Source organism: Amorphotheca resinae, assembly GCF_003019875.1.
Source record: "Amorphotheca resinae ATCC 22711 unplaced genomic scaffold M430scaffold_8, whole genome shotgun sequence".
Classification (NCBI taxonomy): domain Eukaryota; kingdom Fungi; phylum Ascomycota; class Leotiomycetes; order Helotiales; family Amorphothecaceae; genus Amorphotheca; species Amorphotheca resinae.
This window is the reverse complement of record NW_020194478.1, coordinates 1,197,835-1,224,176: the sequence shown is the minus strand read 5'-3', so window position 1 is coordinate 1,224,176 and position 26,342 is coordinate 1,197,835. Positions and strand designations below refer to the sequence as shown.

General features: G+C 48.8%; 8 protein-coding genes across 8 annotated transcripts; 5 read left to right on the top strand and 3 right to left on the bottom strand.

Moving 5' to 3' along the window:
• The first annotated feature begins 62 nt into the window (after positions 1-62).
• Positions 63-982, top strand: M430DRAFT_67762 (hypothetical protein). Its single transcript, XM_024869308.1, has 3 exons — positions 63-182; positions 274-434; positions 501-982. Exons 1-3 carry the CDS (start codon positions 172-174, stop codon positions 845-847), a joined length of 519 nt encoding a protein of 172 aa, XP_024719758.1. The 5' UTR covers positions 63-171; the 3' UTR covers positions 848-982.
• Positions 983-1,653: 671 nt separating this feature from the next.
• M430DRAFT_104801 (hypothetical protein) lies at positions 1,654-2,562 on the top strand (the record flags this gene model as incomplete). The annotated part of the gene is made up of 3 exons (XM_024860956.1): positions 1,654-1,893; positions 1,948-2,019; positions 2,074-2,562. 3 exons carry the CDS (start codon positions 1,654-1,656, stop codon positions 2,560-2,562), a joined length of 801 nt encoding a protein of 266 aa, XP_024719757.1.
• Positions 2,563-3,141: 579 nt separating this feature from the next.
• M430DRAFT_104894 (hypothetical protein) lies at positions 3,142-5,018 on the bottom strand (the record flags this gene model as incomplete). The annotated part of the gene is made up of 4 exons (XM_024860964.1): positions 3,142-3,203; positions 3,269-4,394; positions 4,447-4,739; positions 4,796-5,018. 4 exons carry the CDS (start codon positions 5,016-5,018, stop codon positions 3,142-3,144), a joined length of 1,704 nt encoding a protein of 567 aa, XP_024719756.1.
• Positions 5,019-5,433: 415 nt separating this feature from the next.
• Positions 5,434-5,856, top strand: M430DRAFT_104430 (hypothetical protein; the record flags this gene model as incomplete). Its single annotated transcript, XM_024860926.1, has 2 exons — positions 5,434-5,475; positions 5,533-5,856. The coding sequence occupies 2 exons, from the start codon at positions 5,434-5,436 to the stop codon at positions 5,854-5,856; spliced, it is 366 nt and encodes a 121-aa protein (XP_024719755.1).
• Positions 5,857-6,182: 326 nt separating this feature from the next.
• Positions 6,183-10,820, bottom strand: M430DRAFT_257587 (hypothetical protein). The gene is made up of 3 exons (XM_024865290.1): positions 10,793-10,820; positions 6,939-10,741; positions 6,183-6,875 (listed from the first exon to the last, which is right to left on the bottom strand). The coding sequence occupies exons 2-3, from the start codon at positions 10,520-10,522 to the stop codon at positions 6,413-6,415; spliced, it is 4,047 nt and encodes a 1,348-aa protein (XP_024719754.1). The 5' UTR covers positions 10,523-10,741; positions 10,793-10,820; the 3' UTR covers positions 6,183-6,412.
• Positions 10,821-11,438: 618 nt separating this feature from the next.
• On the top strand, positions 11,439-19,790 carry M430DRAFT_43409 (hypothetical protein). Its single transcript, XM_024867617.1, has 7 exons — positions 11,439-11,491; positions 11,559-19,016; positions 19,075-19,227; positions 19,285-19,312; positions 19,365-19,417; positions 19,467-19,515; positions 19,571-19,790. The coding sequence occupies exons 2-7, from the start codon at positions 11,787-11,789 to the stop codon at positions 19,666-19,668; spliced, it is 7,611 nt and encodes a 2,536-aa protein (XP_024719753.1). The 5' UTR covers positions 11,439-11,491; positions 11,559-11,786; the 3' UTR covers positions 19,669-19,790.
• A 427-nt stretch (positions 19,791-20,217) lies between these two features.
• On the bottom strand, positions 20,218-21,461 carry M430DRAFT_105176 (hypothetical protein; the record flags this gene model as incomplete). The annotated part of the gene is made up of 2 exons (XM_024860984.1): positions 20,218-21,381; positions 21,429-21,461. 2 exons carry the CDS (start codon positions 21,459-21,461, stop codon positions 20,218-20,220), a joined length of 1,197 nt encoding a protein of 398 aa, XP_024719752.1.
• Positions 21,462-22,196: 735 nt separating this feature from the next.
• M430DRAFT_104454 (hypothetical protein) lies at positions 22,197-25,441 on the top strand (the record flags this gene model as incomplete). Its single annotated transcript, XM_024860930.1, has 3 exons — positions 22,197-22,308; positions 22,372-22,668; positions 22,719-25,441. Coding segments are annotated over 3 exons (3,132 nt in total), but the record flags the coding sequence as incomplete, so codon positions are not given.
• Positions 25,442-26,342: the final 901 nt, after the last annotated feature.

The following is a 26,342-nucleotide window of genomic DNA, read 5'->3' as shown; positions in this document are numbered from 1 at the left end:
AGACACAAAGGGCCCTTTGCTTGACCGCAACAATGTCTTTTTTCTCTTTCTCTGGAGCTTCAGCTCTGTCCTCAGAAAGTTGTGGGAGAAGCGCGACGAGGACAGACGTCTACAGCACTACCTGACATAACACAACGCTACCCACCAAAGACACTCGTTTCTTTTATCAAGATGTTTCGTTGGTAAGTTGTCTCCCGGCGCACAATCAATCGATATGATGGGCTCCGTACGATCTGATCTGAGCTGCGTGGATCACTGCTGACCTCGAAACAGGTATCAGATGAAGCTGGCAACGCGCCCGCTCCTTACGCAGAGCGTCACGACTGCAGTCCTTTTCGCGACCGGGGATGCTATGGCACAGCAACTGGTTGAGAAGAAAGGATTGAAGAATCACGAATTGGCTCGCACAGGTCGCATGGCCCTTTATGGTGGTGGTGAGTTTGATCCTTCGACTATTCCCCTGATGTAACCATCTCACTGCTAACCACTTTTTGGCACAGCTATCTTCGGTCCAGCCGCAACGACCTGGTTCAAGTTCCTCCAGAACAAGATCGTTATGAAGAACAAGAATGTCGAGATCCTCGCCCGCGTGGCTGCAGACCAGACAATCTTTGCCGGCACCAACTTGTTCGTCTTTCTCAGCAGCATGGCCATCATGGAGGGGTCAAGCCCTCAGCATAAGTTGGAGTCGACATATGCAACGGCGCTCCAGAAGAACTGGATGGTCTGGCCCTTCATTCAGATCGTCAACTTCAAGTTGGTGCCCTTGCATCACAGGGTCCTCGTCGTCAATGTCATCTCCCTCGGCTGGAACTGCTACCTCAGCTTCCTCAACAGCCAGGCATAAGAGCTCTCCAACATGTACATTGGGTTTAGGGTTTGCTACCCGCGATTTCAACAGGTATCATTGGATTTTGCACTGGGCATAGATGCATAGATCAGGGCATAGAGTGGGGCATATACACAGGGACCTCGCAGCGATGGCGTTCATGGCGTGTAAAATGTATCGAGTGCTCCGTCACCTAGGTAGTTTGAGGCCGTAGACACAGCTAATAATGCACCACGTTAATGTGGTGTCTCGTTAATCTGGTAATTGATAAGACGTTACCTTAAGATGGCCCTGAATTTTACTTTATACTAATTAATTTAGTCTACCCCAAATTGAATGAAAAACGCGGGTTTGAAGTCTAACCCTGATTGAGGACCTGAGGCAACTCAAGCCTCGTTTATGCCTTAAGGCAACTATCTTTTCTACTAAGCAAGCACACGTGATACACCATAGTTAATGCCTGAGGCCTCAATAGAAGAGGCGCTCAGAATTCTGACCGTCGTCGAGCAGGAACGGCTCACAAAACCACATTTTCGGTACGAAGAAACTCCAACCTTCTCACGATATTACGAGCGACTTATTGCCTGGAGCAGCAGTCGCGCGAACCTGTGTCATCTCGAGCTTATCTGAGGTGCTCTCTTCTTCGCGCACGAATCGATCCTGGTAACGCTTTGTTAATTCAATATTGAATCTGCAACAGCCGCAACCCTCAACCCTCGGAGGATCAGCAAGGTCAAAGATAAACCACCAATCTCCTCAGTCTGTTCGATCTCCCGCTCTTGAATTTAACGCCATAGCCGTCACATCGACGTACATTTGCAATAATGGCAGCAACTGTCGCTCAACCACCAGTGAATGGTGATGCGAAACCCTCTTCTCCAGTTGACTTGTCCACCATTCCTATCTCACCAGAGGGCGGCAACACGGATGAGAACAAGAAGCCCAACGGGGAGAAGGCAGATGGCGAGCAGATCACGGTCTTCCATGACAAGGACAACTTCAATGTCAAGCACCCACTGATGCACAAGTGGACTCTCTGGTTCACAAAGCCACCCAGTGGCAAGGTTTGTCTACCCTGGCATTCTTCCCAGCCCTTGACCGCTGACCTTTCTATTTAGGGTGACAACTGGAATGATCTGCTCAAGGAGGTCATCACTTTCAACTCTGTCGAGGAATTCTGGGGTGTCTATGTATGCATCTACTGTTGCCTTCATATATCGTCAGGTACTAACAGGATAATCTAGAACAACATTGCCCCCGTCTCCGAATTGGCCCTTAAATCCGACTACCACCTTTTCAAGGAAGGAGTTCGACCGGAATGGGAGGACCAGCAAAACAAGCACGGTGGAAAATGGTCCTATCAATTCAAGGATAAGCGCAACATTCCTATCGATGAGCTCTGGCTCCACGTTATGCTTGCAGCAATCGGCGAGACACTCGAGGAAGAGGGCGACGGAGAACTCATGGGCGTCGTCGTGAATGTCAGAAAGGGCTTCTACCGTATCGGTATCTGGACCCGTACAATTGGCAAGAGCATTCCAGGTGGCGGTGATGGCGATGTTGCTGGTGGCAAGGGCCGATCCACTGAGAAGGGCAAGGAAGTTCTCATGAATATTGGCCGAAAGTTTAAGGAGGTCTTGAGGCTACCTTCTTCCGAGGTTGTCGATTTCTCCGGTCATACAGAGAGTGCTCACAGTGGAAGCACACGAGCCAAGGCCAAGTACACGGTCTAGGTTCTCTATTCGGGCGTGGCCGGATCCTTGTTTCACTAGGTTCATTTGCTTCTTTGGTTTTTTCTCTACATAGCATTGCGAGACGAAGGTTATGGATGGTTTTCATGACAATATGCATAAAGGTAGTCGCTAACAGCATCTCTGCTAGCTACACCGTTTCATTAGTCTGAGGAGGCTTTCCAACGGCGTTTTGTTACTGGGAGCGATATTCCCTCGGGATACCATATCTGATGGGAGAGCCAGCATAAAATAAAAGTTGATAAAAAACCAAAAGTTGATAAAATCTCTTGCTTGATCATAAAGTCTATGGATTGAGCGAATTGTGGGACGACCATTTGATTGCAGTAGATCGTGACAGCCTTCAATACCAACCTATTCAACGTTCTCGGGGACTGTATCAGAACTGGCAAACATCGTAATGGGGAAAACCTCAGGGTGTTGTTTAGAGAACAGCTTCTGTGATCGATAAAGGGAGCCACAAAATGTTACAAAATAAGGTATTATACAGATCTCTATCTATATGTTGCACACGTGCAATCTATATGCATTAATATACAATAATAAGTTTCACATCTACATCTACATCTCATCACCGCTCGCATCTTCCGCAAAGACCTGTTTGACGAGTTGTTTTTTATTAACTAGATACCAATGTTAGAATCCACTCAGTGACAGGAGAGGGAAGGGAAGGGGGGGCTTTGCTTACTCTTGCCCATAGCATTCTTAGGAATCTCATCAACGACACGCATAACCTGCGGGATCTTATAATTGGCAAGTCGATCCTTCAGCGCTCGTCGCATATCCATGGCACCCCACGGCTTGCCTGCTTTCCCCTCTGCGCCGGGTCGCAGAACCACAGCTGCCCCGACTTTGTCGCCCCATTTGCCGGATGGGACGGCCATGACGGCAGCCTCTGCGACTTGAGGGAGCGAGAGTAGCTCGCGCTCGACTTCGAGGGCGCTGACTTTCTCCCCCCCGGTTTTGATGATGTCGGCGCTCTTGCGGCCGCGGATGAAGTATAGAGGGCCTCGTGCCCACTCTTGGTCGCTGTGACCTGCGCTCGGCACCTCCCTGCGAACGGCGACATCGCCTGTCTTGAACCAGCGGCCCTTGCCATCTTCTCCCTCCACGTGCTCTGCGTTCGTAGCTTTCTCGTTGCGCCAGTACTCCTTGAAGATGGTTGGGCCGCGCAGTTGGATCTCTCCGTCTCGCTCTCGGCCGTCTTTGTCAAGCTCCTCGCCCGGCTGGATCACCTCGTTGGTCTCGGTGTCTACTAAGCGGACCTCGACGGATGGGAGAGGCCAGCCCACGCTCCCGTCCACTCTGTCTTCGTTTGCAAGACCGCAGGACAGCGCCATGCCGACTTCTGTCATGCCATAACGCTCCAGAATAACATTCCCATGACTGAGATCGGCCCAAGCCTTCTTGATCGGGGTTGGGAGAGCAGCGGAGCCCGAAATGCTAAGACGCATGTTTTCGGGCGAGATGCCTTGACGTGCGGCGGTTTGCTTTTCAGGTGATAAGTCCTGGTGCGTTGCTAGGAGGCGGTTGTAGATGGTTGGGACGACTGTGAAGAAGGTGACTTTATCCTTTTCCTTGCTGTCTGGAAGGAATGGCGCTGCCAACCTCTCCCACACTGCAGTTGCATTGAATGGGAAGAGGAACTCGATTGCTGACCCGGAGAATAGAGGTGTTATGATAGCATTGACAGTTCCGTGGATATGATGAAGAGGGAGGACGTGGAGAAGGTAATCCTTAGAACTATAGTTCCATGCTGTTTGGAGGGACTTTGCTTGCGCTGTCAAGGCTGACTGGGGAATCAGGACACCTTTCTGGATTTAAATGTCAGCCACTTCTAAGATAAGCCGCCCCAAATAGACATACTGGTCGATTCGTCGTCCCTGATGTATATAGCATCATCCCCCCTTGGCCATCGGTAGGTCCCTCCAGGGTGACTTTAGCATAATCTGCACCACCGAGCTTCTTTTCAAGCTTGATATATCTTGGCTTTCCTTCTAAGACGTCCTTCAAAGCCTCTGCCTTGGTCTCGAACTTCTTGGACGATAACAGCATCGAGGCCTGGCTCTGATCCATTATATATTGTAGCTCATGCGTGGGAAACGCAGGAGAGAGAGGAAGGGCTATTGAATGTGTGCCAAGTATGGAGAGCAGAGTGACTAGAAATACAATCAATTCCCTTCTTTCAAATATCTAAAGCGGTCTGGTTGCGCACCCACATAATCGTAGCTGTTTTCCACAAGAAATGCTATCCGCTGCCCATCTAAGGCATTCCCACCTGCCTCCTTGAGGAGTCTGTCCTTTGCTTCTGCGACATCTCCCAGTAGTTCTCCATAGGTAAAGCGCCTGCCCGATGCCGAATGCACGACCACGGTGGATTTCGGGTCGTGGCTCGCGATTGCTTCGAATATCGGGAGTCTAGGTAATGTTGACGCCATCCTGGAGAATTGAACTTTTGTAGCAAGCAGAGGGAGGATTGCGGGCGTGCGCTTGCGAAAGAAGAGCGACGATGCCTTTCTCACACCGAACATGGCGGCGGGAGAGAGGAACAAGGATCGTCGTTGGATACGGCGTAGGGCGTCAGTTTCACGAGGAGAGGAATACCGAGGGGCAGGGTGCGCCGCAGGAGGGGTTTTGGGCCTGACGATCTTTTGCAGGTTTAGCCGACACCCCCCGTCACCCAGCTCCCTCTGAAGAATCCAAAAAGACAGAAACATTTCCCCACAGAGACAACCCGACCCAACCACCCTCTACCTTCATTCTCTCAAGCCGCAGTACTTTTTTGAAGGAAGTGCAGCTTTGATGCTTCGCCGATCTTTGCTGGCTCTTCGGGTCGGGCGACCGCTTTCCACAATGGCCTCACAGACACCGATGGAGGATGCAATGCGCCGGAAGGTATTCCCATCGCACCCAGCTCCCACTGATCACAATCCTAGATCTAACTGATGCTAGATCACCGAAGCGCTGAAGCCAAGCTTCTTGGAGATCTACAACGACTCTCATCTCCACTCCCACCACCAGGCAATGGCCGGCAGCACTTCCAAGGAAACCCATTTCCGGGTGGTCATCACGTCCGAGGCTTTCAGATCCAAGATGCAACCCGCGAGACATAGGATGGTGTACGCGCTATTGAAGGAGGAGATGGCAAAGGAAGGAGGCATCCATGCCTTGCAGTTGAGGACTCGGACACCAGAGGAAGAACAACGTCAATTGGCGCAAGAGAAGGAGGAGAAGAAGGGCGAGCCCATTGCGGATGCAGACGTGGAGGCCGCCTAGATGTATACTGTGGGAGAGAGCGGCAGATATCACGAACTCTTCGAGGTGGAGGTACAGGGAGACTACGGGACCGGGGTCTTACTGCTGTCGAGCTCATCAGAGCCCCTATGGCTCAAGGCGTAATCTGGAGACCCAGTGTGAAGGCCAGCTCGTTTGGTTATACGAAAGACTTCGAGAGGAGTTCCTGTAGCAAGGGACATTACATCACAACAACGAGTGACATGATTGCCGTCTGCGTGGGCAGTAATATAGCTCGAACTGTAGCAGGTCTATTGCCAAACCCAGGCCTTAAGTCACTAAACCGAGGCTCCTTCACGTTACTCATATAAATTCTTGCTCAAGAGTTGTGCTTCCGATAATGCTACAGGTTCAGAATACATGGTATCGATTACTAAAATCATTTCTTCATTTCATAAATTGGTCATAGAATTTGATTTAGCCAGTCTCCTAGCAAACAAGGTAGGGTATCTATAAAAACAAATTTGATCCTCAATGCAGCTAAACCATGCTATTCCAGACAGCATCTCTCACAGATCTCCCACTCTTCTTCAGTACCCTATGTCACCTCTGTTTGTGTTTCCGGCTCGGCCACAGGGGTACCTTTAACACTCTTTATAGAGAAATAAGTGGTACCTGTTGAGGCAGGGTTCGACCAAAGGCCGCTCTCCCTCTTCCGTCGGCCAAATTCTTTGAAAAAATTCTCCCTTTTAGAAGCCGAGATTTGACCATGGATCGTCACTCTTCTCAGCCCTCTATCGTGGGCATGTGGCAAGCTGTTGGTACTCCGCGAGGCAATCTTTGAGGTACTCCGCGGGCCAAATGAGTCGGGTAGGCTAGGGCTTTTGAATACATCATACTGTTGAGCCGACAAATCCAACGACCTTGTCCTTATATCTGGCCTAGCGACGGACCTGATAGCCTTTTCTTGTGATTGTAGCCTGCGAATTGGCGATCTCAATAACTGTTCTTCGGAAGCATGAGAGACATGGGAATCGCTGGCCCGAGAAAAGGGCAGGTGCCTTCGACGCCGAGGTCTATAGTCAGCTTGGGACTCTGATCCTGGAGTGGCGCTAGGAGCTTGCTTTTGCTTCGTTGCCTCGACTTGGCTATGTGTCTCAAAGTATGGTCGTTTGAGGGACCTGCTTTCTGCATTGTTCGACACCCCTAGCTCAGGGCTCATCCCTATCATACCCACAGAAGAGTCTCCATCCGCGCGCGAAGGGGTTTCAACAACATTTTCATCGGGATGATGTTGTGTACGGGTCGTAGAAGCCCTCGATTGCACTCCACTCTCCTTCGGCTTGCTCTTGAATATGTTTTCGGCATCGTTCGACGCTCCTAGCTCAGGGCTCATCCCTATCATACCCACAGAAGAGTCCCCATCCGCGCGCGAAGGGGTTTCAACCACATTTTCGTCGGGATGATGTTGTGTACGGGCCGTAGAAGCCGTCGATTGCATTTCACTCCCCTTTGGCTTGCCCTTGAATATACTTCTAGCCTCCGCAACTTTATGTGCATTGAGAGACGCTAGGGACATCTGTAGATTGTCAGGAGTAATGACCCTCTTTTTGAAGATGGGATCCTGATCAATTTCATTGTAATACTCAAAGCCTGAGTGCATTTCTTTCATCGGGATACCACGATTACGAGCGTCTCGAATATACTCCAGGTGCTCATCGGCGAGAACTCTGATCAGATCGTCCCAGAGGGATTTTCTGAGAAAATTCCTTCCTTTTCCTTCCACCAGCCATTCGATGTAGGTCAAGGCCTCAATAAAGCGCTTCTCGCTGCCCTTGTAAGTTGGGTATGCCGATTTAAAATTATCAAAGGCCGTGGAAGGATTTGAAGGCTCTTTCCGGACTAAGGGTACCGGGAAGTTCCTACTAGATTGCGTGACCATTGAAATTGATTGTTGAATACCAGCATGAGTATCGTGCCGTTCTGGATCCTTTTGTGATTCTGTTGTATTGCGTAAAGGGGATTCCATCACGATTCTCGTAGCGGATTGCAAGATTGCAGGTGTATCTGGGGTTGGATGCCTGGCAACAGTCTCTGACATATCTGGAGGAGTACAATCGGCCGCGGTCCCAGAATCTTGCTCCAATGTGATAGAGGTACCCGTACCATTTCCCACAGGAGGCTGTGGCTCTTCAGCCTCTTCTATACTTAACTGGGCATTGAATGCACGTCTGCTGGCTCGCACCATTTCATCCGTATCTATTGGAGTGCCATATTCTTCTTGGCTGAATTTGGGAGCCGTAATTCTTTTGAATCGGCGAGGTTTTGAGACCCTTTGATGTGCTTGGAGAGCTCCCGTGTCTCGCTTCCAAAGCTGCGGGGCTTGGGGAGAGGTCTTGCCAGTCGAAGCCAGTTCAACCTCGGATTCACCGTCTCCTGCCCGAAAGGGCAAATTAGGTGAAGATGGCTGTTCCAAGTACGCTGTCTGATGCCTTTCGGAACTGGCTATCTTCAACTTCTTCGGCATTCTCTGAAGAGCAGGTGGAGACATAACTGGAGAAGAGCTTATCGCTCTACCTGCATCCCGCTGAGAGTTATCGAGTTCAGAGAAAAGACTACGGCTTGCCGTAACATCTTCGACTTGAGCATTATCGTTGTCGATTGAAACATGATTGCTAGGAAAATGACGAGTGCTATCCGCCGTTAAAGGCGCTTTCCCGGAAGTTGTGTCGAGGCTTTTCACTTCGTCCTTGTTCCAAATTCGTACACGGTCTTGTGGACTCTGGTCGTTGAATGTGCCTGGAATTACGGAATCTGAGGAGATCTCTCCATGGGGGCGTTTATGTCCTATATGAGGCACTTTCTCGTCCCCGCTTTCTGCAGGTCCCCGTTGATTTGGATGCGGGGTCTGTTCGACTTGTATGACGGAACAATTCTGAATGGCGGTTGAGGGAAGCTTCTGTGATGTACTGGGAGAGTCCATTTCCTCGTCACTTTCATCGACTTGGTCATCGATCGCATGTAGCACACCCATCTCTATTTCACTATCTCCGGCCAGACTACTGGAAGGGAAAGAGGGATAGGAGTGTTCTTGGAGTATCGTGGCCTTGTCATAATTACCTGCAGCACGTGATTGGTCGATAATTTGATGTGGCAAATTCAAATGCAATGTCATGGTTGAGGCATCTGTATGGTGCATTCCCGGTAATTCGTCGACATCCATTTCGACACTAGTGGACGATGATGGAGATTGAGGTCTGGAGTTCTCAGGAACAGGCAGACTACATGGTCTTGGGGTCCGCCCGGGACTTGGAGACCATGATACTATGCTTCTTTGTTCGCTCGTTTCATCGTCATCATGGTCAACAAGATTATTGATCTTATCAGTCCCAGTATCTAGGCCAGGGCCTACACTTGAATGGCGCCTCGTTTCCTTTGTCTGAGTATCGGTCCCTGGATTAGTTTCTTGGCGGACGATTCTTGACGGTGACATGCTTGTTCGACCCAGTCTTTGATTGTTTTCTCGACCCTTCCCGTTATTATCCGTATCACTGGTCAGATCAAATTCGTCTCGCTCTACCTCTATTGCTTCAGTGTCTTCTCTGACGCCATTATTACTGTCGTGATTTTGATATCTTCTCAGGTCAGACTTTGTTTCAAGGCCTTCGGTTTGATTGCTTCCATCGTCACCTCGAGTCACAATCTGATCAACGAATGAATTCAAGTCGTGTAGGACTTCTTGTGGAAGATTATGAGCATGGGATGATCGGCTGCTGTTGCCTCCTTGAAACCAAGAATCTTCGCGCTCTAGGATAGTCAGTTGTGACGCCGGTACTCGCACATATGATCGTGGCACCCGTTTCAGACCCTCAAAAGGATTTTGCTCTGGGGTTTGATCCATCACTAAGACTGGAAAAGCATGATTGACATGCTCAACGGCGGGGGTCACCTGAGCGACTTCGGGAACTATAGAGTCTTCCTTCTGCGTCATCTCTCGGCTGTTGCTTTCTTGGCTGCTTTTCTTTTCGTTATCGCCTGAAAGAGGGGTAGTTACAGCCGGGTACATCGGAGAGTTCAGAGATCTGTCAAATGTTGGTTGCTCCTTGGCATCGTCGCAATGTGGCTGCTGTGAGAGCAGTGGGAATTGACTCTCCTGCTTATTTGCCATCATACCCAACTGTGATGAAATTTCCACTGTGCTTCCCTCTATCGTTCTCACGACTGAGGAGTTCCGAGTGCTATTGATCGTCCTTTTCGGTTGCAGTAGACTTGATTCACCAGTCTCGTTTTCGAGAATTGAATGCTCTTTCTGATTTTGGACATTTAATAAAAGAGACAAAAGTTCATTCTGTCCTCTAGAGGGCCGAAGTTTAGGGCCGGCTTCTGTAGGGTTGTCATACCCATTTAGGTCGTCCGGGACCTGAGTTGCAAAAGGCGTGCTGGAATTTTGGGGTAGCTGGCTTCCTCTGCCCTCAAAACCACCACCCTGAGACCAGATTGGAGAAGCCACCTCCGGCTGAAATGCGGCGTGACTTCCAGTGCGAGAAAGTAGACTACTCAGTTTCGTCATGACAGTGTCGAGACCGGGCTGTTCCTCAACACTTGACGGTTGACCAAACATCGAGGATCCTTCGCTACCTCGAAACCGAAATTGCATTATTTCGAGCATTAACCTCTTTGATGGGTTTGCTTTGGGGTTGAAGGTCATGACTCCAAGTTAGCTAATGCATCCGAATCATACATATAGGTATAGCCCTACTAAGTAGTATTCCTTAATAGCCAATACACCTCCCAGGGTATGTTCACTAAAGTTTCGGCCATGCTCTTTTGAGAATTCTTTTATGCTTGCCTCTCCAAAATTGGCCCGAATCGTTGTGGTGCCATCGGAAAGAGTAACGTCAAAAGGGGGTTCCAGGGGAGCGTTAAACTGCCAATGCATCAGTATATACTACCACTATCAATCGTGGGGATTCCGCACATTAACAATTTGGAGGTTTCTCCCTTTGGTTAAATGCACCATCATGCCGTCCGGAGAACATTTGAATCGATCCCTTTCAATGGTTTGACCATGCCGATAATCCGAGTCAAAGCAATTGTAGGCGGCTGAAAGTTCTTTTTCGGCCAAGGGAGCAATCCAGTCCCGCATTAGGGAGGACATGTTTGCTGTGGTGAAGGAGAGGCGGTTGCTATCGACCTCGGCCGTCAACGTCCTGGCTTGAATGCCGGTTTCTCAATGGCGAACCATGTTCTTGGTCAGTTACCAAATGAGGAAATAAGGAGGGTGCGGTAAGGCCCGTATTCATCAATAAGAATACAGAAATAGTGCAGCCTGCCTAGAGAAACGGTCAAGGACAGGGTGAAGCATCGCAGGATACTTTCTAAGGGGAGATGTCCCTCGCGTGGAAGTTGAATTTGACGCGTTCCTAGATACATAAGCGCGGCCAGACGTGGGGTGAGGTGTGGCTGGTATAGTGCGTGGCTCGTGTATATGGCTGGTGAGTGTGGCTGATGCACATGACGGTCTCACGACTCTCGCCAACGCATTGTCGGGCTCATTCGCAAGGAGGGATTGGTAGACAATCATTTCTCCTTCCTTCGTCACTCATCGACAGCTCCGCGATCAACAGGCCTTACATATTCCCAGCTGGTCCCGCATATATTGCTACGTTGTACCTGGGTGAGCAACCCTGCCAACCCATCCTCTCCTTTGATGATGACTGACTGACTGACTTTAGACTATGCAGAGACCCGTTCCATCAATAGTTAACTTCCTCGCTCTCGAATCGGTGACATGATCCTCCGCCACGACAGCCGTTCTTCCAGGCGGCCCAATATTTCGAATCCGATATTGGCATGCTCTGAGTTCCGGTGTTACCCCAGTGCGAACCTTGTCCTGGACCGAAACGTCCACCTCGAGGTACATCCTGAAGTTTGCCTTTATATTGAGTGCTCCAGAGTAGGAGAATATCACCATGTCTTCCCATGACTCTCCTAGGACCTCGTTAGGCCATGCGCCCTTGCTCTCTCTTGGACTAGGATCCCGTCGTGGCTCTTTCGCATCTCTCTCTGGATCGGCTCCCGTCGATAGGGAGCAACTAGCCCAAGCTCTAGATAAGATCCATAATGCCGCATCTAATTCAGAAACTCTTACAACGTTCAACGAATTCGCACCGCCACCCCCTTCCTCTTCCAACGCCGAAAGCAAAAGTCTAGCTGGAGATATTGTGCAGAATGGCCTCAGTGGATTGTACAGCCGTTTTCGAGGAGCAGTTGGGGCAGGGAAGGACAAGACTCCACCGACGTCGAATAGAGGTGACAATGAAAGCTTAGGAACCTCTTCTTTAAATAGTCAGAATGTTACGACCCCAACCTCCAAAGCCTCAATGGCTCCTACGAGAGAGGACAGCGGCATCACTGCATCACCTGTCCAGTTATCCACCTCATCATCTCTTCTCCAATCCCCAACTGCCTCGTCTTTTGCTGGTCATTCTTCCGAAAGTCAGTCACAGACTATGAAATCTTCTAAATCGTCTTTTGTATCAACTCCAGCAACATCCAAGGCGGCTACTTCCAGTAGACCATCCATAACGCCAATGACGAAGGCTACAGCCTCATCTGTAATTGTTCCTACCGTTGCTCCAGTCAATGTGAGTGCATTCAAAGATGGAGGTAAAGGTCGAGGCTCAACAGTCGAGTCCAACACATCTGAGAGATCCGAATCTACGCCCTTGTTAACGGATCCCCAAAGTCATGATAACTCAGCTACATTCGGATCTGGAGAACTACGCCAAAACCGCCATCTGCCAAAGGAAACTGTGGATGAATCCGCGATTTCAGATACCTCTGAGGGCGACACTGGTACTTCAAAGGCCATTCAGGACGGCAGCTCTCTCGGCGGCGATGGCAGCGTCGAGTCCCGGAAAATGGTAAATGGCAATTCAAAAACTGCCTCATCAGCTTTATCTTCGTTGCAAACTTCGGACTCGACGCGTACAACAGCTTCGTCCCGTGCTGGTGCCCCAGAGGTCCTGAGACGTCCCGCCGCCATTGACCGCATTGTTCAATCGCGTTTACCAAATTATCAAGCATCCAGAGCATCTTCAACTGATCGATCAAGTACTACTGCAGCCAGTCCTATAACCACGTCTGCACATAATAGTGTCAGACATGAGACGTTCTCGCCTGATGAAGGCCTTCCTGGTGGGTACTCGGGCCGCTACCGCATTCCTGGGATAACAACGAATGAAGGCGCTCCTGAGGTTGTCAGCGCAAGACTTGAGCGAATGAGAAAGCAAGTTTTGAGTAAGGAGTTTTGGATGGCGGATGAGATTTGCAAGGAATGTTTCCTTTGTGGTGACCCCTTTTCTGCATTTCGAAGAAAACATCACTGTCGAACGTGTGGTTGTATCTTTGATTCCAAGTGCACTTCCATAATTTCGGGTCAAAGATTTGGTGTTCAAGGATCGCTGAGAGTATGCAAGACTTGTCTCGATATCATCAACAGAAGACATGACGACAGCAGTGGATCGGATGATTCAGGTGATGAATCTACATTGCCGACATTTTTTCAGGCCCAACAAGCAAAGTTTGAATCATCCGGCAAGGCCGAACCTATAGAGATTCCTAGCCATAATGAGGCAGAAAGACTTGAAGATAACGACAAGAGCAGTTTGGCCACTCCAATGATGGCAATACCAGCCACTCGGAGGATTGGTGATTCTGCTAATAGGCAATCGTTAGTCTTGGACATTGATGCACCACAGCTAAGCCGTCCAAGCTCTGCAAGATCTTTAAGATCTATGTCAGTTGGTGGCCGTCCAGCATCTTCGGGTCACAAGAGGCACCAATCAAAACATAACTTTCTTGGACGTTTCAAACCGACAGCTGAAGAGCGGGCTCCTTTCCACCGCGGAGTGGTGGATGATTTGGCAAAACGATCACGATTACCGGCCTTCCACGATGACAATATCATTGATCCGGATTTAGCGCCATATATGTCAGACGAGGGTTCAAGTGGAGATGAGCAGATGAGCATCTTCGCGACTATGAATGGTGCTAGCACTACGAGTGCAAGTTTTGAAAATGACAGATCCGGGTTTGGCTCATTATTGAGCGCCAGCAAGAAAAATAGGACCAGAGCTGGCGAGAAGAGTGTCAGCGGTATCAGTTTCACAAGTCGTGGTATTGACGAGGCTAGTGGAGGTGCTTATACGGGAGGGTTCACTCGACCTAACCGGCGACGAAACCTGAGTACCGCGAGTAATAATCTACACCACTCTCGAAGTTCTCCACGGCAGCTAGTGCCAGGGTTTGGTAACCTGAATGAAGGGTCAGTGGCTTCCGACATCTTGTCATCTACGCCGACAATTGGTCCGTCTAGAATGACCCGGAGTGCCTCCATGAGAGATGCCAAAGCGCCTGCAATTGAGTTAAACGATGCCAGTTTACACCACGTTCGACGGTTGCTACATCAATTATTGGAAGACGAGAATATACCGAACATATCATCCTGGGAGAAGGCCCTCATTCCAATTCTCCTACAATGCACGGACGATGTGAACCCCGATGTGCGTCGGGGCGATGACATTGACATCCGCCACTACGTGAAAGTCAAGAAAATCCCAGGAGGCAGACCAGGTGATACTGCATATGTATCTGGAGTTGTTTTTTCGAAGAACCTCGCACTAAAGTCCATGCCTCGCAGAATCTCTAATCCACGAATTGTGATCGTGTCATTTCCCATTGAATACCAGCGGCATCAGCATCACTTTATGAGTCTTGAACCTGTCATAGCTCAGGAGAAGGAATTTTTAAGGAATATGGTGAATCGTATCGCTTCCCTCAGACCTCAGCTACTTCTGGTCCAGAAACACATATCTGGGCTTGCTTTGCAATACCTGGCAGAGGCCAATATCGCTGTGGCATATAATGTGAAGCAATCTGTCATCGAGGCTGTATCCCGTTGCGCCCAGACAGAGATAATCTCTTCGATAGATATGGTTGCGCTGAAACCGGTCCACATCGGCAAGTGCGCTGGCTTCGAAGTTAAGACTTATGTTCATGACGATATTCCTGGAAAGAAAAAAACGTACATCTATCTCTCTGGCTGCCCCAAGGAATTAGGTTGTACTATCGCGCTCAGAGGAGCAAACATGAACATTCTCTCTAAAATGAAGCGGATCACCGAATTCATGGTATATGTTGTCTATAATCTCAAACTCGAGACCTGTCTGATGCGTGATGAGTTTGTCCTCATCCCATCTGTTGCAGAGAACGGCGGGAGCTTCTCCCCAAACAGGCAACAATCATCACAATCACTGCAGTCCCGAACCACAGATCTGTCTCCTCAACATGACTCTATAGCTGCAGCCAGTAACAAGTTACAAGCCGTGGTGGAGACCGGAAGGAACCCGCAAGAACACCAAAGTGAGAACGATGTCGGGCAGAAAGACCAAGGCGGAGTTCAAGATAACCGTTCGAACACTGATGCAAGCAATACGGACGCCGCTCAATCCCCAGATTCTGGCAACCGACCTGTGCATGAGCCCAACTCGAAGACCCCAAAGTTCATCTCGGCCCACGAATCTCATGCACAAGGCTCTCACGAAGATCAGTTGCCCGAGGATATTCCCATGCCTACCTTCTACAGCGATATGGTTGCAAAGCACCAAACCAAGATCTTGTCTGCTTCACCTTTCGTTAAATTCCAGCAGCCATACCTTCTGATGAGGGCAAGAGAGCAAGAACGAAGACTTGTATATCTGAAAAGGCTGCGGGATCAGGATACTTTTGAGGAGCAGACTGAAACTGAGAAGTCGAAGCCGCAGAAATTCCAGCTCATCAAGCCTGAAATGGTCCATGAAACAGTGCAGAGAGCGCCGAGGCAGATTATGGAGGTTCTACATGCCGTCCACGATGCCGAGTACGATAAAGCTTTGCACAACTATCAGACCCAGACACGTCAGTGGGAGAATTACATCCAAGGAAACATTAATTTATTTGATCCATCCGCGCATCAGAACATTACTGTCTTGTACACGGTAGTATGCACTGAGACAACCATTCCCTGTGCCGGGCCCGAGCTGCTAGCATTGGCATTTTATAATGAGCACGAAGTATCCCCAGACCTGGATCCGGACTGCACTCTTGGCCAGTACGTCGAGGATTTGTGCCTAAGTGCAGACACAATTTGTACTTCCAATGGATGCGAGCGGAAAATGTCCGAACACCATAGAACGTATGTCCATGGCGAGGCACGCATAACGGTGTTTGTTGAAAAGTATCCGTGCAAAATCAAAGGGCTACATGATTCCATTCTTATGTGGAGCTATTGTAAGATATGTAAGAAGGAGACGCAGGTCATGCCCATGTCTGAAAGTACCTGGAAATATTCATTGGGAAAATATCTTGAACTCTCCTTCTGGAGCAGCGAGTTGCGTCTAAGAGCGGGCCTTTGTCCCCATGATATTCATCGCGACCACCTGCGATATTTTGGCTTCCGGAACGTTGCAATTCGCATACATTACGATCCCATTGATTTACTGGAGATAATTGTACCGCGCACCAGGATTACTTGGAAGGTGGACAACGATCTTAAATTAAAGAATGACCTGTTTACAAAGATTGAAGAGCGTTGGAACCGGTTCATGGCCTCGGTCAATTCGAGAATCAAAGGCATCAACATTGATAGTGTTGCCCCTGAGAAAGCCGAGGCTTGCAAAGCGGAGGTGGAACGACTCACCAAGCTTGCACAAGAAGAGCACGCTGCTCTCATTCGGAAGCTCCAGGCAAAGTATATGGAATCCAAATACTATGAGATCATTCCACTCAATAGAGCTGTGAGGGCCATGCAGGAGAAAGTTGCTCAATGGGATGATGCGTTTGCTGACTTCGACGCTAATTTCTTCCCTTCTGAAAAAGATATTCGGAGGCTTGCGGCACTGCAACTGAAGAAAATGTTCATGGATCGCGATGAATCGACAACCTCTATAGCATCCCCCGAGGGTGCGGAACTAGCGTCTGATGTAGACGAGAAGTACTCGAGTGCATCTCTTGAACTGACTCGAAACCCTTCGAACGTTACTACCGAAGAAGCTCGCGATGTCCTAACGTCCGTTGTAGAAGAAAATCCAACAACAGCTGTCCCTTCAGAAAGCCAGGATACGCCGCCGATGCCGAAAATTCAATCAACTGGTCCACATGCTCTTGCGCTTGATCAGGACGGTATTGAGCACTTGGATCTTGCCCTTCCTCAGAAGAGCGATCCAGTTAATATAACGCCATCGAAAACGCCAACGCCGAATGATCATTTGAGCCCCATTAGTCCAATGAACGACGAGGAAAGCTGTCCTTCGCCGTTATCCAATTCTCCATTAGAAGCAACGTTATCAGAGAAAATCGAAAGGCTTCGAAGGGCCAATCAGAACAGCCAAAATGCACAAACTGGGACTCGGGCAGATCCATCTGGGATGCGAAGACCCTCCGACAGAGGCTTTTCTCGGCGGGCAGGCGCTGCTACTTCTCCTCCACTGGGACGTACACAATCACAACCAGCTGGCACGCTACATCGCGTACATCCAACCCCTAGCAAAACGTTCACGAGACAAGGAGATTCTAAGAAGGTGAACGATTCTCTGCCGATTCCTGTGGAACCTCTGAAACCTTCTGCGACAGAACCTGCAAAGCCGACTGAAAAGAAGCTTTCAGAAAGGCTGGGATTAGGCACCCTGAAGTCTCACCGGAAAGCAGGACATTCCCTTATCCCAAGATCCATTAACCAGCGCAAAGAATCGAATGTCTCTACGTTAGCAAAACACTTTGAGCAACTAAGCCGAGAGTTTGAAAAGGAGCGTCTTCGAGACAGGAAACAACGCGCCGCGAATGTTACACAGTCGAGGGCCTTCCCGAAAGCTTCCTCAAAACCCATCGTTGAGGTTTATAAAGACGTCAATGAAGCAGTCGAGGAGCGTGGACCTACAGACGAAGATTTAATGACCGTCCAACCATCGAATTCTGTCAATGAGTCAATCAGTATTGTGGAAGGACTTGCGGATTTAAACTCGGAGTCCACAGCTGGCAGTACCGGCCCCCATTCACCAACTGGCACTGCTGCCACAGTAGATGAGACTGCCACAGAGCCTGAAACGGACGGTCACCAGCAGAGCGTCAGCCAAACTGGTTCAGATGATGAAGGAGCTGCAAGCGACGTCGATCATTCTTTGCTAGACGATATCATTCCTGGGGCGGCGGAGATAGCAGAGTCCCTAAGAAAGCCGGACGCTGATATGCCGCTGGAAATCCCAAAACATGAGAAGTCAAGTCTGATGAAAATATTAACTAACTTTTGGGCTGAAAGATCTGCGAGTGGCTGGACACCTCTCGAGTATCCCATTAACGCTGGCGATCACATATTCGCTGATGAGGACATTATTATAAGGGAAGATGAACCAAGTTCATTAATAGCCTTCACGTTACAATCAGAGCATTATAGGTCCAAATTGGCGGAAATTCGCAACCAGGGATCGCCTAGTAAGAATGAGCAAGACTCTTCTACTTCAGGAAGGATGAACCTATCAGCAGAAGGTGGTAGGAACCCTGATATTTGTCAGGATGGTGTCGATCAAGCAGAGGTAGAAACTTCTCTGCTCCGTGCCACCGGAACGCATTTGGCATACTCCTTTGTCGATTCCACAGCAAGGATGCAATGCAAAATCTTCTTCGCTGAACAATTCGATGCGGTGCGTCGAAAATGTGGGGTTGCCGATCGCATTGTTGAGTCGTTATCACGGTGCCTCAAGTGGGATTCTAAGGGAGGGAAGACCAAATCCGTTTTCTTGAAGACCTTAGATGACAGGCTTGTCCTCAAGTCGCTTTCTCCTATCGAAACGCAGGCTTTTCTCAGATTTGCACCGGCTTACTTCAATATAATGGCTGAAGCTCTCTTCCATGATCTCCCGACAGTTATCGCGAAGATGCTCGGTTTCTACCAAATTGTCATCAAAAACCCAGCCACTGGGACTGAAATCAAATGGGACGTACTTGTCATGGAGAATCTCTTCTATGATCGTTCTCCAACACGAATCTTTGATCTTAAGGGATCAATGCGAAACCGAAAGATTCAGTCTACAGGAGAGCAAAACGAAGTGCTCTTAGATGAGAACATGGTCGAGTTTATATACGAGTCTCCTCTTTTTGTGCGAGAAGTAAGTTCCTCAGCGGATTTAGCAGAAGCTTGAACGTCAATAGCTAATATTTGAGCAGCATTCGAAGAAACTCCTACGTGCAGCCATTTTCAATGATACACTTTTCCTGCAGAGGAACGATGTGATGGACTACTCGTTAATGGTGGCTGTCGACGAGGCTCGCAAGGAGCTGGTCGTTGGCATCATTGATGTCGTCCGGACATATACATGGGTATGTTTGATCTTTAGCACCTAGAAGCACCAAGAGGAGTGACTAATCTTTTCACAGGACAAGAAACTAGAATCATGGATAAAAGGTACGGGTCTACGAGTGTGATCTCTCAAGGCAGTGCTGACATTAATTTCTAGATCGGGGTTTCGCCGGTGGTGGACGAAATCGACCAACAGTCACCTCACCAAAGGTATAGCCAGTTCATCCAATAAAATGACGAGATACTGATGATCTATTAGGAATACAAAAGTCGTTTCCGAGAGGCGATGAATCGATACATTCTTCAAGGTAGTATACTTCTAATCGATCTCCACTCACTTGTGCTAATTATCTTCATCTTTAGCTCCAGACAGCTGGTCCCAATGGCCGCAGGTTGAAACTCGGCCGCACAAGGAATCAAAGCACGAGGCGCCAGTCGACAAAAGGGATGTGGACAGGTAGCGTGATACAACCAGCGTTGGTAGTGCAAGGGCACTTAGCTATAATAACTTGCCTCCAGATGTTGACAATAGCATTTTATTTACAGATCGCTTTTTAATTAATGCTGATCAAACCTACCACAGTCGTCCTTCGAATTAAGTTCTTCGTCTTGATGTACTTGACCCTTAATGTGTTATGCAAGATCCGCATGGATATTGAACCCAGATCAATAATCCTCTCCCAGAAATCTTTTTAATAACGTCGCAAATCCTACACGTATGTAACAGTCATATATTTACTCACCGCTTGAGCTGTATCGATGGGACTACTTGATAAACTTGCAGGAGTTGGTCAGTACGGGCAGTCATTTGAGATAGCAATGAGTTGGTGGTGGTGCAATAGGCCCCAGAGACAGATGTCAAAAACTGGAAGTGGAAATTAACGTAACATGGCAAAAGTTATCTCGTCCAGGAATGAGCAGGAGGGAAATATTTCGTATAGCACTGACCCAATTGATCTCTGAACCAAATCTCTGCATGATATAAACGGTTGAAAGTCAAATAGGATATATTACTTTGAAACAAGATGTTCTCGAATATAAGCTCCTAATTTCTGCAATGCTTCTTCAAGAACCGCAGTTTCGCAGACAAAACCGATACGCACAAACCCCTTGAAATCCTCGCCGAAGCATTTGGAGCCTGGCAAGAACATGACTTTAGTTTTCTCTATGACATCGATACAGAATTTGACGTCATCTATTGGCTCGCCCTTCATCTCGAATCTGATGAATGCTGTAGTTCCACCTGTTGGCTTTACCCAGGAACACACAGAGCTGTGCTCCTTGACGAAGTTTTCGAGCAGTTCCAGGTTCGTCCTCGCTAGTTTGATATTGCGGCTGAGAAGGGAATGGATGACTGATTGAGATAATGCATATGATGCGACTTGGTCGTCGAGCTGGGATACAGCAATTGTGGTGTAATCGCGAGCCGCGGCAATGGCTTCAATGATCGAAGGATCGCGGGAAGCAATCCAACCAAGGCGAATCCCAGCAAGGGAGTAGGCCTTTGACATCGAGCCGGTGACGATGGTCTTCGCATACCCCAGGGAGACTAATGAGGGTGGAAATTCATTGTCAAGGGGAGATATGGAATGGAAGAGGGGTCGGTAGACTTCGTCTGAGAAGATTATGATGTCCCGCTCCCGAGCAAAATCTACCAACCCTCGTAGAACTGATTTGGGAATTGTGGCTCCAGTAGGGTTATTAGGATTGTTGATGATAATCATCTTCGTATTCTCCTTCACCAAATCTTTCAGTTCTTCCAGATCTGGGATGTATTTCTTGTCCTTCCGCAGCTTCCACAACGATACCTCAGCACCCAAACTCTCGGGGACAGAGTATAGTTGCTGGTATGTGGGATACACACAGACCACATGATCTCCAGGCCCGATCAGTGTATAGAAGAGGAGGAAGTTGGCTGCGATGGCCCCTGGTGTAATGAGGATATTATCAACAGGGAGGGGAGTCGCGACGCGCGCAGAGTACAGAGAAGCCAGATTCCCTCGGAGAGTATCAGATCCTCGTATTGGCCCATATGTGAGCTTCGTAGACGCCTTTAGAGGCGGCTCGATGCTTGGGTCTTCGCAGAGAGCGACAAGTTCATCGATCGATATAGATGCTGCACAGGTCTCAGCAATATTCAGGACCCCGGGGGTAGTCTCATATTTGTCCATCCACTGGCTGCCATCAGCAGAGTCTTAGCCATGGAAAAGAAGCATCATACCTGCTCTACATCGAAAGGTTTAATCTTCACCATCTTCGAAAGCCTTGGGGAGACGGGGATCTACGTGGTAGGGAAGTACAAAGGAAGGACTTAGTATATACAGACTTATAAATCCTCTATTGATGTCAAAACAACTGTCTATCAATGTCAAAACGACGTCAGCATGGTGTTGAAGGGCGTGAAGAGCGTTCAGACATGCCGTGTGGGGGCGTCCAGGGGAAGTGGGGTCAGGTGTCGCTGACTATGCGGGTTTCCCCGTTCCATGTGAGAACCATCCGACGATATACAACTCTGGACGTACCGAGTATATCCCAACCATACACTACCTCTTCTTCTTCTGCTTCTTATACAGACTTCTTCCTCTTCCTTTCCTACAGCTTCTTCTCCTTTCCCGCCGCTCCTTTCTTGTCTCTGCGCCGCGTAGGTGGATGGTTGGGAGTTGGAACATAGAGCTCCACATCAGCCGTCCGCCCTAGCAACAACAGCTCTCGGGAGCCAGGTTGCGTTGTAGCAACGCAACAAACATCAACACCACCATATCGCCGCATAGAATCCCAGATGCGACGACTTCAGCTTCGAGCAGCCGTCCTTGCGACTTTGTCGCTATCATGGACCGCCTGCGCGTCTCAGAACTATTCCTCGGTCGATATGCTGCAGGCGCAGCTGGCCCTCATGGATGGCCGACCTGACGATTGTCCGCCGTGGTACGATACGCCAACTCCCCCTCCGTAACATGCATCCCCCGCGAGCGTTCTGACCAAGAACAGTTTCAATTGTCTTCTTCCTGCTTTCACCTGCGGTCAATACGCCGAATGTAACCAATACAATGGCAAATGCTCATGTCCTCCCGGCTTCGGGGGTGATGACTGTCTCTCTCCAGGTACGAGTACAGATGGGGGGCGGACCATATATCACAGGATGGCATGCTGATTCATATTACTAGTCTGCGGGTCACTGGCAGATGGACAGGACCGACCCATGCGAACAGGCGATTACTGCGAATGCGAAGAGGGGTGGACGGGCATTAATTGTAATGTCTGTACCTCAAACAAAGCATGCAACGCGTTGATGCCGATGCCCGAGGAAGGAGGAGGAGTCTGCTACCAGAATGGAGAGGTGGTCAAGGAAAATTACCAGATGTGCGACGTCACAAACGTCAAGATCGTCGAGATCTTGGAGGGGAAGAAACCGCAGGTCACTTTCACCTGCAATGCGGCTGACAAGACCTGCGCCTTTCAATGTGAGACCAGACCCATCCTGAAAATAGGACTTGTTTCTGACACCTTCTAGTTTGGGTCGACCAGAGAGAATCGTTCTATTGCAGCTTGGACTCTTGCGTATCTAGTACCGACAACGACTACAGCCAGAATAGCACCAACTACAGATGCGAAAATGTCGAGTGCAAATGTATTCCGGATCGGATGTTGTGTGGAGAGAATGGTTCTGTTGATATCACCGACTTTCTGGATCAACTGATTCGAGGGCCGGCAGAGTTCAGTTGTCTTCAGCATGCTGGCGGCAAAAACAAGTGCGAGTTCACGGAACCGGAGATGGATAATCTGATTCAGCAGATGTTTGGAGACAGCAGCATTTTCATTGAGTGCCAATCTGGTGAATGCCTCTACGAGACGGAGGTCCCAGGATTTGAGCGGCCGGTAAAGAAGATCAACACGCCTTTGATTGCTGGGGTCATTGCTGGCAGCTCCTTGTTTGTCGTTGCAGTTATCCTAACCGTTTGGTACCTTTCTCGGAGACAATTCAAACATGGGCCCATCCGTCTGGATGATTCCGATGACGAGGGCATGAAGCTTATGACAGACCATAAGCCAGCATCCTTATACTTCGAGAATGTCTCTTACAATCTGAATGGGAAGCGGATACTCTCCGGCGTCCAAGGTGTTGCCCATCCTGGGGAGCTATTGGCGATCATGGGAGCTTCTGGTGCAGGCAAGACGACATTCCTTGACATTCTTGCGCGAAAGAACAAGCGTGGAATTGTTGAAGGCGACTTCTATGTCAACGGGGAGAAGGTCAATGATGCGGAATACAAGAACGTTGTTGGATTTGTGGACCAGGAAGACACCATGCTGCCTACTCTAACTGTTCATGAGACTATCATGACTAGTGCACTGCTTCGTCTTCCTCGTGACATGGGCAGAGCAGCAAAGGAACAGAAGGTTTATGAAGTGGAGAAGCAATTGGGAATCTCTTCTATCAGGGACTCATTGATCGGCTCTGCAGATGGTAAAGGCCGTGGGATCTCTGGTGGTGAGAAACGAAGGGTTGGTATTGCCTGTGAGCTCGTCACGAGCCCAAGTATTCTATTCCTTGATGAACCGACCAGTGGGCTGGATGCCTACAACGCCTTTAACGTCATCGAGTGCCTGGTTACCCTGGCCAAGACTTATAAGCGGACAGTCATTTTTACGATTCATCAACCGAGATCGAATATCGTGTCTCTCTTTGACGGATTGCTTCTCTTGGCGAAGGGGCAAACTGTCTATTCTGGGCCCTTCAGTCAGTGCCAGGACTTCTTCGACCAGATCGGCTACTCGTGCCCACCGGGATTTAACATTGCAGATTACTTGGTAGATTTGACGATGCATATCGGAACTCCTCACACGCCTATAGATGAACGAATACCTGGCTTGGAGCCAGCTCCAAGCAGTGATGGGCCAAGCAGCACTAGGGCAGTCAAGTCAATAGCAAGCACCTCCGGTGGCAGTATTGAAGATGGCATCATCGGTAACGCTGTGGATTCAGTGAGGAGGCCGAAGGGGATGCGTCGAGATTCAGTCAAGGCGAGGCAGGAAAGAGAGCTTTTCACACGCAAGAGGAATGGTCGCGAGACTCCGGCCTCCCAAACTGATGAGACACCACTTGACCCCAGTGTGGCAGGGTCACATCAATGGCTTAGTCTTTCCAAGAAATCATCCAGCCACGCAACTCAATCAATCTTGGAAGATGTTGATGATTTGCCACCTGTCGCGGGGGGTGCAGGAACTGATCTTGATCTCCTTGTCGCCGCGTACGCAGGATCTGAAATCGCGGAGAATATTCGCAACGATATCCATACCGCCATAGATACTGCCCAGGCCGCAAATGGGAACATGAATGGGCATTCTGATGTTAACGGATCAGCCCATGTTAGTGCCGTGGGTAAAGGCTATGCGAGAATTGGCTACCTCCGGCAATTTGTGATTCTATCTCAACGAACATGGCGAAATCTTTACCGGAATCCGATGCTGATGCTCACGCATTATGCAATTGCCATTCTACTGGCAGTCCTATCCGGTTTTCTCTTTTATGGGCTGACAGACGACATCGCGGGTTTCCAAAACCGACTTGGATTGTTCTTCTTCGTCTTAGCTCTTTTCGGTTTCAGCACACTCTCCAGTCTAAATGTGTTTGCTACTGAGAGGCCTGTGTTCGTGAAAGAAAGGGCAAATGGTTACTACTCGCCAATCACCTATTTCGTGGCCAAGGTCATTTTTGACATTGTGCCACTCCGAATTCTTCCCCCGATAATAATGGGCTCGATTCTGTACCCGATGACTGGATTGGTCCCAGATGCTACTCATTTTTTCAAATTTATCCTGGTCCTGGTCTTATTCAACCTTGCAGCCGCCGCAATCTGCCTCTTCATCGGTATTGTCTGTAAGGACAGCGGCGTGGCAAGTTTGATAGGAAGTCTGGTTATGCTTTTCAGCTTACTCTTCGCTGGCTTGTTGCTCAATCATAACGCCATTCCGAAATCCGCATTGTGGCTACAAGCATTGTCCATCTTCCATTATGGCTTTGAATCTCTTATTGTCAACGAGGTCACCTTCTTGACACTCATAGACAAGAAGTACGGTCTGGATATTACGGTCCCAGGTGCCTCAATCCTGAGCTCCTTCGGCTTCAACACTCAGGCATTCTGGCCTGATGTTATTAGTTTGGGCATCTTTGCCTCCGCCTTTATTGTCCTGGGATATATTGCTATGCACGTCCTGCTGGTTGAGAGACGTTAGAAAGAACGATAGAGTCTCTGTGGCGTAGACAGCCACTTCATTTCCTTTTTTTTTTAAATGCCTCGCATAGGTAGGCTCTTGATATCAAGGAGTAAGGCGCTTCAGGGTACATTCATCACGGCTGCATGCCGGCAGTTTATAATGTAAATCATTTCCCATCAACCAATATGAAATCCAAAAATACGACAATTAGTGCTACATAATTTGAATGCACGATGAATTCTCTTAGTCCTAAGTATCTATTATCGTCTGATTATATAGGATTTACGGTGGTGGGGGGGAGGGGCACCCAAAAAAAAGAGTCGGGGCGGGAAAAAAAAAAAGGTTTCTTCAAAGCAAGCCAGTGGGAATTGAGCCCACGGCGGGGGTCGAACCCGCAGCCTTCAGATTGAACTGAAGAGATTCTTAAGTAAGAGTCTGACGCTCTACCGATTGAGCTACGCGGGCTTTGAATTGATTTGTTTGCTTGTTTGTTTGTTGGAGGCTTTTTGATTGTTTGATATGATATGGATTGATTGATGATGAGGCTTTGACTTATTTAGGTGTAACAAAGGAGGGGTGATTAGGTAAGATCAAGTAAGGTAGGCTTGATTTAGAGTGAGTGAGTGAGTGAATGAATGGCTTTAGGTAGGAAGTAAAATGGCATTATTGGATTTTGAGAGATCTAGGTATTGAGTCTACTATGTATCTGTGCTTATGAAGTGTGTCTCAATATGGAGGATGTGATGGGCTCGTCAAGGTAGGTAGGTGCTAAAATGCTGTATGTTTTACCTTTTCAACCTTGGGATGATTTGGGATGATGGGAAACAATGGATATTCTTTTTGGATACTTGGTTGTTGGTTTCTCCATCCCTCTTGTTTGTTGGAAAGAAGCTTTTTTTTGGGGGGGGGGGGGGGGGGG